The sequence below is a fragment of the Episyrphus balteatus genome, chromosome 2 (assembly GCF_945859705.1).
Source record: "Episyrphus balteatus chromosome 2, idEpiBalt1.1, whole genome shotgun sequence".
NCBI classification, from domain to species: domain Eukaryota; kingdom Metazoa; phylum Arthropoda; class Insecta; order Diptera; family Syrphidae; genus Episyrphus; species Episyrphus balteatus.
In genome coordinates, this window is record NC_079135.1 from 121751073 (window position 1) to 121764985 (window position 13913).

At 31.7% G+C, this 13913-nt stretch overlaps 2 protein-coding genes across 2 annotated transcripts; one reads left to right on the forward strand and one right to left on the reverse strand.

The window, feature by feature from the left end:
* The first annotated feature begins 844 nt into the window (after positions 1 to 844).
* LOC129909703 (myrosinase 1-like) lies at positions 845 to 5632 on the forward strand. Its single transcript, XM_055986777.1, has 6 exons — positions 845 to 1150; positions 4171 to 4428; positions 4491 to 4760; positions 4824 to 5261; positions 5327 to 5430; positions 5512 to 5632. Exons 1-6 carry the CDS (start codon positions 845 to 847, stop codon positions 5630 to 5632), a joined length of 1497 nt encoding a protein of 498 aa, XP_055842752.1.
* A 1176-nt stretch (positions 5633 to 6808) lies between these two features.
* Positions 6809 to 9930, reverse strand: LOC129909704 (myrosinase 1-like). The gene is made up of 7 exons (XM_055986778.1): positions 9628 to 9930; positions 9204 to 9461; positions 8861 to 9130; positions 8361 to 8801; positions 8184 to 8287; positions 8020 to 8104; positions 6809 to 6838 (listed from the first exon to the last, which is right to left on the reverse strand). Exons 1-7 carry the CDS (start codon positions 9928 to 9930, stop codon positions 6809 to 6811), a joined length of 1491 nt encoding a protein of 496 aa, XP_055842753.1.
* Positions 9931 to 13913: the final 3983 nt, after the last annotated feature.

The window sequence follows — 13913 nt, forward strand, 5'->3', positions numbered from 1 at the left end:
GATCGAGTTCGTACACAACAAAAATCTTCTGTAAAGTGATAAAAGAGTTCATTTTTTTGCATACGACCCATAGGCAATGACCACGTTCAGGAAACATTAAGGACTAGAAATTTAATCAACGTCATTTTCTAAAATTCAAACAAGGTAAGAAAATTTTAATTTTTTGTCGAACTTTAGCTTTTGTTGGACTTTATCGCTCTAATTTCCAATAACAGTGAGATAGCACCTTGATAAAGTATTCGAACTTCAGTTCTTCAATTCTTTTTTTTTTTTAATTTTAAATTGAAAGTTGAAACAGCTTTGATTTAGGGATGTTTTATAACTGCAAACCACTTTAAAATAACCATGTTCTACTTTGATTTTAAAATTATCGTATTCAACGCAAAAAATAGTTGAATCAACGTGGTTTTCGTAAATTTTAAGTTGTTTTTTCCTCAGGCTAAGAATTTTTTTGGAAGTTCACCAATAAACTGCTCTTTAGTTATTCATTTAAATTTAGCTGAAATTTTTTTTCAGTTCCTCTACAATTGACTTTACATTACGAGCTGCCACCATTACCCTTTATTTAATGACTAAAGAAGCCTCCCAAGACATAATTCCTACTTTACCATATAATATTTATAGCTACTTACCATTTAATTATAATCAAAGTGCTAATCTGTTCGATCTTCTTTTTCACAAAATTCCGATATCAATCTAATTTTTATTAAAATACTTCCCAAGATCGAGATAACGTTCTACAAAAATAAAGTTATCATCATCATTATATTTATCAGTTTGAAATTTTGATATAAATATCGATTCAATTTAGTCTTTACGTTAAAATTATAATAACAATCAAACAATGTGGTCGTTACTAATTTTTGTTATCATTGGACTGTTTGTCAGCCAAAATTCGGTCGACGCTACTCATAATTGTACAATTCTTACAAAAGGAAGTCCATATTTTCCGAAAAACTTTAAATTTGGTGTTGCAACATCAGCTTATCAAATTGAAGGTGGTTGGAATGCAGATGGTAAAGGACCATCAATTTGGGATGACTACACTCACCATTATCCTGAACGAATTACAGATGGAACGAATGGTGATAGTGCAGCGGAGTCGTATCGATTATTTGATTTGGATTTGAAAGCTTTGAAGGATTTAGGGGTAAGTCAAAAAAGTTTATACTACATTTTTTATATACAATTTTTTATGTCAGTCAGATACGGAGAAAAAACACCTAAAAATAAGCGGATTCTTCGGCATGTTTTTTTTTGCCAGGATGACTTCCGCCTTATATTAAATTATTATTTTTAAGACAATAAGAACATTTTCTTCTTAAATAAAGTGGATTTCCGCTGCGGAAGCCATCTTTCCAAAAAAAAAAAAACATGCAAAAATTTAGATGGTCTTTTCTCTTTTCGTGGAGTATTCGTCAAACTTTTTCTCTGCCTGTCACAACAAACATCAAATGGTTTAAAGTTCACCTAAAATGACGACAGTAACTAAGAATGAGTAGGGTAGAAGGGGGAGCATTTGCCAGTGGGGTACCTTTGCCAGTCCAGGTTTTTTTCCAAATCAACAGAATATTTAATACCGAAAAATCATTTTCTGTTGCACATTTATGATTGAAAACTTTGCACTAAGTTTGACAGCTTTTGGCTGGACACGAAATAAATTAGACGCTTGTGTTAGTTTTTTAATGTTGAGAACCAAAATATGAAGGTACATAACCGTCGTAAATTATAGGGATTTGTCGTGTTAAATTACTTTTTGATACAAATATCTTTTCAAAATTATGTGTACTATGCTGTGTAGAAGCGATTTTTTTACTGTTTAACTTATAAAAAAGTTATAAGTAAATTTTTGAAAGATTAGCTTGTGGGGTGCATTTGCCATTCGTTTTTGGGTAGGTTTTGCTCTGGCAAATGCACCCCATGGGGTACATTTGCCAGAAGTAAGCTTCCTCAAAAGAGGATGGCAGAATCCTTTAAAATCAGTCCCTTCTTCGTATTTTCAGCTAAAAAGAAGTTTTGTTTATGATTATTGGTTTTATTTGTATTAACTTTGATATTTAGGTAACTGGCAATCCCTCCCCACCCCCGTGGCAAAGCCTCCCACCTGGGGAGGATTTGCCACATCGCTTTTAATTTTTTTGAATAAATTATTAAAAATAGAAATAATTAATATATCAAGATGAAAAAAATATTTAAGTGAAGATAATAAAGTCAATAATAATATCAGATATAAAAAAATTAAAAGAAACGTAAAAACTTTGCGTTAAGTCGATTTTCCTAAATCCTGGCAAATCCTCCCCCTTCTACCCTATTGTTATTCAAGGTTTTATTATCAAAATCGTATCAGATTTTGTTGTCAAGATATCCCGAGAAACATGTTTTTCATTGTTGATAAATTCATATCAAAGTAATGTAAGTGTCAGCCGTCTATCATTTAGTTGTCGGAAATTGTGTGGTTTATTCAATTTTGGCTTTCAAATGAAAGTGCGTTTTATTTTGAATTGGAATGCTCAAAAGTTTGCAAATAAATAAAAAAAAATATTCTCCAATTTTAAAGTATCCATCTTTATGTTAACCCGACGCGACTTATTTTTCAATCTTTTCATATAAAATATCGATAGAATACAGGTAGTTTTGAACCACTAAAACGTTTCCTATTATGTTCCGAAGTACACTAACGAAGCAGTGCAGTTATTATTAAAGGTTAAAATTAAACTAGTTGGAGATCACTGGGGTTCGCAACCTCATTGACTGAAAAAAAACTTCACAAAGTTTCAACGCAGAACAAATTTTCATCCGTTTCGTTTATTTCAATACACTGGTAAACAAAGTGAGACAAAATTCTGACTTCAAAATTTTGGTTTTCAAAATTCAGCTTTTTCAACGAAGGTTCTGGCTTTCAAATTTCTGCTTTTCAAAATTCTTCCAGTATAATTAAATCACAATAAAAACATTACTGTTAAAAAAAGAGCCAAGTTCTCCTATGTTGAAAATATGCTGGCACAAAAAGTACCAAGTTCTAAGGTTTGGGTTCAAATTCGTATCAATAAAATTTTGATTGTTCGCTTGACAATTTTTCTTTAAAAATTGCCAAGTAAACAATCAAAATTTTATTGATACGAATTTGAACCGAAACTTTAGAACTTGTTACACTTTTACATCTCAGTACTTTTTGTGCCAGTAAAATTTCAACATAAACTTGGCTCTTTTTTTAACAGTAATGTTTTTGTTGTGATTTCACTACTTTTTGCAAGGTATGGCTATAGAATAGAAAATCTCTATATTTGATGAAAATTCAGTGAAAATGGGCGGTTGCTACGCCCCCCCCTGGCTGAAATTCTCACACTTTAAATTTTTTCCTTTGTATAAACTACCAGCTCTACCATTCTACCAAATTTCAAGATTCTACGATAATCAGAAGTGCTCTATAATATTTGATGAAAATTCAGGGGAAATGGGCGGATGACACACCCCCTGAATTGAAAATCTCAAATTTTCGATTTTTACCTTTGTATACACCACAAGTACTATCACCGTGTAAAATTTCAAGTTTCAACGATAGCGGGAAGTTCTCCATAATTTTGATGATCTGTCAGTGAGTCAGTTAAGGTTTTTGCGATTTTTGAAGCCCTATATCTCAGAAACTACTCATCGTTGTGAGGAGTTTGGTTTTGACCAGCTCAACAAATGTACCGAGTTTGAAATTTCTAGCATCTTTGGTGTGGAAGTTAGAGGGGGGCGAAAATGGCCTGAGTTGTTTCCTGTAAATAAGGGTGTAGTGCCAAAGTTGCTAGAGAACTTGGCTAGGCACTACCGTGCCCCTTGATAAGAAGATTCTGGCAATTAATAGCATAAACGAAAATACACCTGAAGGTTTTGAATGATCAACAACAACTTTTTTGTGTTACCACCAAGTTCGTAGGCTGGAGTTATAGCTATTTCACGGGGACCAATCTCTGAGTGCAGTCTTTTCAAAACCAAAATTTCCCTTTTAATCAAATTTAACAAAAACTTCTGCTATATGTTATCCTTAAATCCTTAATTTTTAATTTATTTTTTAATATAACAAAAACTTCTGTTATCCTAAAATCCTTATTTTGATCAATACCTCCGACTTCCATTCTATTTACTGAATGATATAAATAACATGTTTTTCTTAATTTTTTTAAGGTACATCACTACCGTTTTTCTATTGCATGGACACGAATTTTTCCAACTGGCTACATAAATTCGAAAAATCAAAAAGGAATCGATTACTACAATGATGTTATCGATAAACTTCTGGCAAATGGTATTGAACCAATGGTCACAATGTATCACTGGGATATGCCTGTCGGTATACAAAAATTCGGTGGATTCTCCAATACTCTTATCATTGAACAATTCTTAGATTATGCAGAAGAATTGTTTAAATTATTCGGTGATAGGGTAAGATTTGCATTGTTTGTTCTTCTAATGGTGAATTTGTGTGTTAATGTTTATTCTTTTAGGTAAAAACATGGATAACAATCAATGAACCAAATGAGATTTGCAAAGGAGGTTATGGAACTGCAAGATCACCACCTTTACTTAATGCTTCTGGCGTTGGAGATTATATGTGCTTTACTAATTTGTTGAAAGTTCACGGGGCAACTTATCGCTTGTATCGTTCGAAATTCTTTGAAAAACAACGCGGACAAGTGGGAATTTCACTCAATGTTGATTATGTTTTCTCGCAAACGAATAACACGAATGATGTTAATCGTGCATTGGATTATGAAGTAGGTTTTTTGTTTTGAAATTTCCGAATTATCCGTTGAATGAATATTTATGAATATTTTTAGTTCGGATTACTAGCACACCCTATTTATAGCAAATTTGGTGATTTTCCTCCAATTTTACTGAAAGAGATTGGAAAGAGTAGCCGGAATGAGGGTAGAAAAAGGTCTCGTCTTCCAAGTCTTGGTACTTATTGGACATCAGTTATTAAAGGTTCAGCTGACTTTATGGGTATGAACTATTACACCTCAATGTTTATTAATTCATCAACTGAACCAAGGGGTGAAAATCCATCATATGAAAGAGATTACAATTATGTGTCAACTGTTGATACAAGATGCCCAAAAGCAAAATCATTTTGGCTTTATGCTGTTCCCCAAGGATTTGAGGATCTTTTGAAGTACATCCGAGATCATTATGACAACGTAGAAGTGAAAATTACAGAAAACGGTTGGTCAGATTCGGGAGATCTTGATGATAACATGCGCATTAAGTATTACAAGGTAAACAAAAAATAAATAAATCTAACAAAATCAAAAGTAAAACTATATATTTATTTTGATTTTAGACACATCTTCAAGCTGTTTTGAACGCTATCAACGACGGTTGTAATGTTACTGCTTATACCGCATGGAGTTTGCTTGATAACTTTCAATTTCATGCTGGTTTTATGTGAGTTTAATTATAATCAAAATCCAACTGTAGAATTTAAAAATTAATATCAAAAATTTGTGTTGTCTTTTTATTTCTCAGAGAGCACTTTGGTTTGTATGCTGTAAATATGACAAGTCCGAATAGAGAACGAACACCCAAGAAATCGGCGCATTTTTACAACAAAGTTATTAAAACACGATCAATTCCTTATGACTTTTGAAAATTTGAAATAATAAATACTCTCTTGGCATTGAACCAGTCTTTTTTCTAAACTTTTATAATATTCTATTTGTTGCAGAAGTTATTTAATAATCCGAATCCTCTATAGAAAAATGAAATAAAATATGAATTTCATCGTTACATAAGTCAAAAAAATCCAATGATGGATCATCACCAGTGCTGATCTCAACTCGATGAACGCTCAGACGCCACTTCGCATTTCTCTGATGGTGATGTTCCGAACGCTTATAATTTTGATTCTGTTGGAATCAACTCTGCCATGAACCAAATAAAAGAAAAGAAAAAAACTTTCCTACTCTTTTCATCCCATGTCAAGGTCCGAAAGAAAAGGCTTAGGACTATTTTCGTGCTGCTCAGTATTTGATTTGATAACACCCATGAATAACCGTAGCTGACCGTATGGACCTTTGAAAGCAGAAAAATGAATAGTGAAACCCCGTACTACGCCCGAAAGAAGGGTTCCCAGAGAATAATCGGTTTAGAATCGGTCTAGGCAGCGGATCACAAACTTAGCTTAGTACGGAATATAAGCAAAAATTTGGCAAACAAAGCCCTTGTCTGTTGATTGGCACTGACTGCCTTAAGATGCATCGAATGTTAACCTATTCAATCAATACAAAATTTTTTTACGTACCTATAGAATGTAGGGTTTTAGGTTACAGTTCTGTAACTACTACATACAATTATTGTTTTTATGTTGTGGTATAATTTGTAGTCTTATAATAAGTGTTAGAGATGACCTAAGTCATGATTTGTACCTGTTACTGTGATTTTTATTTCACGGTGATTTTAAACTGTGATTTTTAACCGTGATTTCATAGTTTTTTTTTATGAAAATCTGAAAACAAAAAAAAACACCCTATTGTAATTTTACCGATAAAACATTTATCAAATCAGAGAAACCTGCGACCTTAAAGCAAACATAAGAATGCAAAACGTATCTAACTTTTACAACAGTTATCGTGTAAACGTGAATTGTTTTGACCGTTTTTAACGCTAATACATTGGAAATTATTTTCCACCTGTGATTTTGCCCAAAAAAATTTTTGCAACAGCTCTTGTTTAGATAAACGTGAATTGTTTTGACCGGAATACAAACCAAAAATGCATTGATTTTTCCCAAAAATAAACTTTTGCCTCAATTCAAGAGTAAACTTCAAACATAGAGATCTTTTTCATAATTGATCTGCGTGAAAAAAGAACGAACGTATTCGTGTAAATGCTTTATTTGTGCGAACTGTGAAGTGAATACTCAAATCACGTTTAAGGTAATCACAGGTTATCTCTATGATTTTGATTTGTTATTCACAGGTTAAAAATCAAAGGTCGTGATTTTGTGCTCATCTCTATAAGTGTATATAAATCGTTGCATACTTATAGGCCTTGCCTTTTGATTTAAATGTTTAATTCAATATTTTAAGTTTGAATAACGGGCATTATGAATAATTTTCTTTTAAAAAAGAATTAGCTGGAAAAAGTTATTTATTGTTAACATTGCAAGTTTTTGAAATCTACGCGCGGATGATTATGAACATGGATGCTCAAGAAAAAAAAGGCAAGATTCTTCAAAGAAGTTAGTTGGTGCTAATGGTTAATGGTTAATGCGCTAAATACACAGAGAAAAATACCACCTAAAATTAAGCGTATTTCTGCATGGTTTTTGGCCAAGATGATTTCCGTCTTACATTAAGGGCCAGTTGTACAAATGTGGTTCAGCCTCGGATCAGGAATTTAACCCGGCGATTTCGGCAGATTAGCAGTGGATCAGCTTTGGTTCAAGGATGGATTTAGCTATTTCAACCTGTATTGACCTAGACCCAGTGCTGAAAATCAATTTTAGCACCGAATTCAGAAGATAAAAGTTGCTGATCCACGGATTAAATATTTGTACAACTGGCCCTAAGCAGGAATCCACTGAATTTTATATTAAAATCTTCTTATTTTTAAGAAAGTAAAAAGATTTTCATCTTAAATTAAATGGATTTCCGTTTTATTTAAGACGTCACCTTGACTAAAAACCATGCAGAAATGGTTCAAAATATTTTATATTGTGTCCTCAGCAAGGAATAAAATTTTAGCTACCCTGCGAGACATACTATTAACCACGTTATTAAAATAGTATCTTTTTGTTACTCGTTACTGAAGTGAATACCCGCATTTTAGTAGTATCACTCTACTTTAATATGGTATTTTGGTAGTGAATCGTGATTCTTTCAATACTTTTTTTTTGTTAAATATATTTTTTTGTTTATAGAACCAAACTTGTTTGCTTGTTTGGTGTAAAAAAAAATTAATACATTTTATTGAATTTTCAACAAATATTTACAATATTCAAAATTTATGATGAAGTGATTTTGTTTTAATGACCTTTTTGTAATACTCGGCCGATTTCTTGGGTGTACGTTCTTTATTTGGACTTGTCATATTCACAGCATAGAAACCAAACTTTTCTCTGAAAAAGATAAGAGTGAAAAAAATTTATTGTTATCTTCAATCTTGTTTTGTAGATTTTTGAATAAAATATAACTCACGTGTATCCCATTGTAAATTCAAAAGAATCCATTAAACTCCACGGGCCATAAGAAGTTACATTACATCCATCATTAATAGCATTTAAAATAGCTTGCATATGATTCTAAAAAAAAAAAAATAAAACAATCAATTTTTATTTTGTTCTTTTGTAGCATACCAATAATTTAGTATAATACCTTATGATACTCAATACGCATATAATCATCACGTCCTCCAGCGTCTGACCAACCGTTTTCTGTAATCTTGACCTCTATATTGTCAAATTTGTCTCGAATGTACTTCAATAGATCTTCCAATCCTTGAGGAACAAAATAAAGCCAAACAGACGCTGCACGCGGGCAATTTTCAAACATAGAAGTCACAAAGCTGCTATCTTTATCATCAAATAATGGATCTGCATTAACTTGTCCAGCTAACGGTTCAATTTGCAATGCCGTATAATAGTTTAATGCCAGAAAGTCCGATGAACCTTTTATGACTGATGTCCAATATTTGCCAAGTCTTGGAAGGCGAGACCTTTTTCTGCCCTCTGCCAGACTGTTCTTTTCAACATCTTTCAAAACAGTTGGAGGAAAATCACCAGTTTTGCTATAAACAGGATGTGCCATTAATCCGAACTATAAGTAAAATCATTCAAGGGATAATTGGAAAATTTCATTAAAACAGAAAAACCTACTTCAAAATCCATTGCCTTAGCAACTTCATCCGTATTATTCGCCTTAGAATAAAGATAATTAACATTACAAGGAAGCCCAATTCGTCCACGTTGTTTTTCATAGAACTTCTCTCGATACATGCGATAAGTTGCACCATGTGCTTTAAGCACATTAGTGAAGCACAAATAATCTCCAACGCCAGGAGCAACAATCGATGGTGGTGATCTTCCATTTCCATATCCTGCTTTACAAAGCTCTTTTGGTTCATTGATTGTTAACCATGTTTTGACCTTTTGAAACAAAACAAATGCAATATTAGCAAACAAATCCATTATCAAAAGGACCAAACAATGCGAATCTTACCCTATCTCCGAATAATTTAAACAATTCTTCTGCATAGTCTAAGAATTGTTCAATGATAAGTGAATTGGAGAATCCACCGAACTTTTGTAATTCGACGGGCATTTCCCAGTGAAACATTGTAACAATTGGTTCAATTCCATTTGCTAGAAGTTTATCGATAACATCGTTGTAGTAATCGATTCCTTTTTGGTTTCTCAAATGAACGGAACCAGTTGGGAAGATTCGTGGCCATGCAATGGAAAATCGATAATGATCAACCTTAAAAATAAAAAGAAAACATTATTTATATTATTCATTTACGGAACATCGAGATAAACAAATCGTGATAGGGTTGCCACAAGCCAAAAGTAATTGAAAACGGTGAAAGATTACAAAAACCTTCTTAGATTTCCCTCAATAACAAATACAAATGTTTACGACTTACCCCTAAATCCTTCAAAATTTTCAAATCCGAATCGAATAATCGATACGATTCTACTGAATCATCAGCATTTGATCCATCCTTAATTAGATCAGGATATTTATGTGTGAATTCCTCCCAAACTGATAATCCTTTACCATCTGCATTCCAAGCGCCTTCAATTTGAAAAGCTGATGATGCAACACCAAATTTAAAATTTTTCGGAAATTTTGGATTTCCTTTTGGACGAATTGTACAATTTAGAGCGTCCACAGATATTTCAGAACCAAAGAGCCCAATGATAACGAAAAGTAATAACGACCACATTTCTTAGTCAATTAGATTATAAAGACCAAATTGAGTTGGTATTTATATCAAATTTGAAACTTTGATGGGTAAATAAAAAATTGATTTTGTCTATTTTTAAGATAACGATTACGGTAGAAAATAGTAAGATAGCGGTATTTTCAACGGAAATTCTGCAATTGTTTCACTGAAGATCATATTATAATGAAGATTATAACTAAACAGTTTTTTTTAATTTTTCCTGATTAAGGTGAAGGTGATTCTGGCTATCCTAAAAATAATAATAGACCGATACCACTGTTATCTTTTTACTTGCGATATTGGTGGTATACGGTGACCATATTTTTGAATTCCAAATAATGAACTAAAAAAAAAGTTAAAACCCAATTCTTAATCACGGTTGTTTTTTAAATTCAGTCTATTCCTTTTGGGTATTTCCATTGTAACGGGTGTGACCGAAATGCTTCATTTTTTGTTTCTGATTTGTTTTCTATTCACTTAAAAATGTATTTGGCAGCTTTAACAGCTAATGTTTTTTGTTTTTAATATTTATTTCTAAAATTACTTGTTGTTAAGCTGTCTTTTAACGTCACAATCTCATCAAGATTAAAATCGCTTTTCTTTTTCATATTTGTAGGCACCTATATTAAACTTGCATCATTTCTTTATAACATTACAATTTTTCACATTCCGAAAACTAATTCTCATTCACATTATCATTTTGTTCCAAAAATAACAATACTTTTCCGTTTTTGTTTGATAAAATCATAAATACTTCTTACCAAATAATGAACAGTTTTTGAAATAATGAACATTTATTATGTTTTTGAATACAAAATAATTCATAATGAACATGTACTTCAAATAAGGAACAGTTCAATATTATAATGAAAGGATGGTCACCCTAAGTATAGGGCAAGTTTAGGATTTTGAAAAAAAAAAGTCGAATTCGAGATAACAACCAGACATGAAATTACGATGATAGAAAAAGTGGGCTCGCAAATCTGTCTTGATAGTCAACAGTTTAGGGTGATTCTCTAGAGGGGAATTGATTTTTTTTTTTTAGGACCAAAACGGAAATAAAAACACATATATTTTTTCAAAAAACCGCTCTAATGATTTAGATTAAAATTTGTGAATAAAATAAATATTTTTTGAACCGTTATTAACGATTAAAACGCAAATTGTACAAGTGACCTTAGAAATTTCAGAAAACTTTCAATTTTTTTTTTATTTTGAAAAAAAAATTAAAATTTATTTTGAAAAATCAGGTTTTTTATTTTGAAAAATGTTAGAAAATTTTCATACAGGGTGTCTGGTAAAAAATGGATAAGCCTGAAATGGCTGATAGCTAAACTTATGACTGTACTAAAACCAAATAGAAAAAAAATCATGTGTGCAATTCACACGTGGTTGAAGTGAAACCTTAAAAATCATTCTAAAAAAATCGAAAAAATATTTTTTTATTCCATCACTTTTTTTATAGGTATGACAACCTACAATAAATTTTATACCATCTGAAAAATTATTCTTTTCTCTTCTAACGCCATTAAATCCATTTTTTAAAAGACAACCTATAATAAATTGTATATCATTATTATTTCACCTTTTATATGACGCTTCAATCATATTTCTACCATACCTACAAAAAAAATAAGAATTTTTTAAAGCCAACTATGTCGAAATTTTAAACTGAGATTACGGTACTTCCTCTACTGCTGGCTGGTCTTCATCTTCACAGGTGTTTTGAGGTATTTTTCAAGTTTTTCAATTTAAGATTGTGTAACTTATAGAGCACGTACCGTTATGTGTGATATATTAAATGAAAGGTAATGTTATCAGCATGCGTATTAAAGTTAAATAAATTTATTATGTGCTCTAGATCAAAAGATATGACGTGTTTAGAAAAAGAACATCTTTTCACCGTTATAACGATAGGTAATTAAATAAATCATGATTGTGACAAATTTCAATTAATTTCATATTCAAATTTCTGAGATAACGTGTTATCTCAGAATTTTGAATATGAAATTAATTGAAATTTTTCACAATCATGATTTATTTAATTTCCTATCTACACTGTATAAATTTCATTCATCTATCTATTAAAACAAAAAAGTTATGATCAATTGATTTTTCATGTCGCTTTTTCGTTTTATCTTGTTTCAAATCACTGCAATACTAAAGAAGTTTTCACAGTCAATTTATTGTAGAAAATTATAGAAAAAAGAAATTTAAAAAATTTATTCATTCGTGGTTGTTGTGAACGAAAACGTAAGATGATAAAATTTAAAATACACTGAACGGAAAAAAGCTAATATTTTCTAAACTGGTTGCGATAGAAATTTTTTCTATTTGGTTTTAGTACCGTCATAAGTTTAGCTATCAGCCATTTCAGGCTTATCCATTTTTTACCGGACACCCTGTATAATTTATGCCCCTTTTGGGTTTTTGTGGGCCGCCTATTTTGTATAACAAAATTCGTGTTCGCCTTTTTATTATATGATAATAATACAATTCGCCCACTTTTACTTTCTGATCTAACCATTACATTATTCCTTCCTGCACAATCTTGGATTTTGTGATGGATTTTATCAAAGTCGATATCAAAGAAATTATCATAAATTGGAGGCTAAGCAAGGACCAAACAAGGAGCATTTTAATGTTAGGAAAACATCGAAGAAGAAGAGAACGATGAAGACCTTATCACTGAAACTTAAACTTGTATCGAATTCTCAGAAAAAAAATCACAATAAAATAACATGTTCCTACACTAAAATTCAGCATAAATTAAAAAGAAAAATTGGTCGAAAATTATGGAAACCCCTGCAGACATACAAACCTATAATTTTCAGCCAGCAAACTGTTGGGTCACTATGCGAGTGCCTTACCATCGTGCTATCTCACGGTTGGAAATAATTATGATAAAGTGCAACAAAAGCTAAATTTTGACTATAATTTAAAACTTTTTATTTTTTGTTGGTTTTTTTTTTTAAGATGAAAATTCACATTAAAATGAAATGAAGTTCACCTTGAATTTAAGTGGTCTTCGTTTATTTTTAGCGGGAATCGTAGTTATCGTTTTAATGTGGTGGGATTTAAGGCAGGCATCATCTTATTTTTAGGTGCTCATTTTTTCGCCGTGTACCAATTCCCTCTCTCTTAACAGACTATGTTTCCTTACCCGTCATGCATAAGCCGATGAACGCTCAGACAATATCTCAGGTCTCCGATGTTCCGAATGCATCCAATGTTGACACTGTTGGAGTCAACTCCGCCATGTTAGAATAAGAAAAAAACTTTCCTCCTCTATTCCCCTGCAATGTCAAGGTCCGAGAGAAAAGGCTTTGACTGTTTTTGTGCTACTCCAGAATATGATTCGGAAGAACCCACGGATAGATAACCCTCGCTGATTGAATGAACCTTTGAAGACAAACTTGTGAATAGTGAAGCGGTCAGGAAGTAAGTGCTCCCCGATTGCCAGAAAACCCGTACTACATTCAAACAAAGCAAGACTTCCGAAAAAATCCATTTAGATTCCAATGTTTCAGGTTCCAGGTCTGTACAATGTTTTGATGCAGTAGTATAATTTGTAGTGTTATACAAAAAAGTGTATAAATCGTTGCATACTTTTAGGTTCTATTATTTGATTTAAATGTTTAATTCAATATTTTGAATTTAATAACAACTAACGAGCAATAATTATAAAGGTATTTATTGTATTCGTTCGAAATAGCACAAAATTTGTAACGCTTCATTCCAAGTTCTGGAAATCACCACCTAATGACCATCTAAAAATAATCGGATTTTTTCATGTTTTTTTTTTGCCCGATTTTTTTTTTACCGTCTTGAATCAAGCTGAAAACCACTTAATTTAAGATAAAAATCTTCTTATCATCATAGAAATATGAAAATTTTTATTTTAAATTAAGTGGGTTTCCGCTTAATTTAAGAAAGAAGTCACATTGACTAAAAATCATGCAGAAATCCGCTTAAATTTAGGT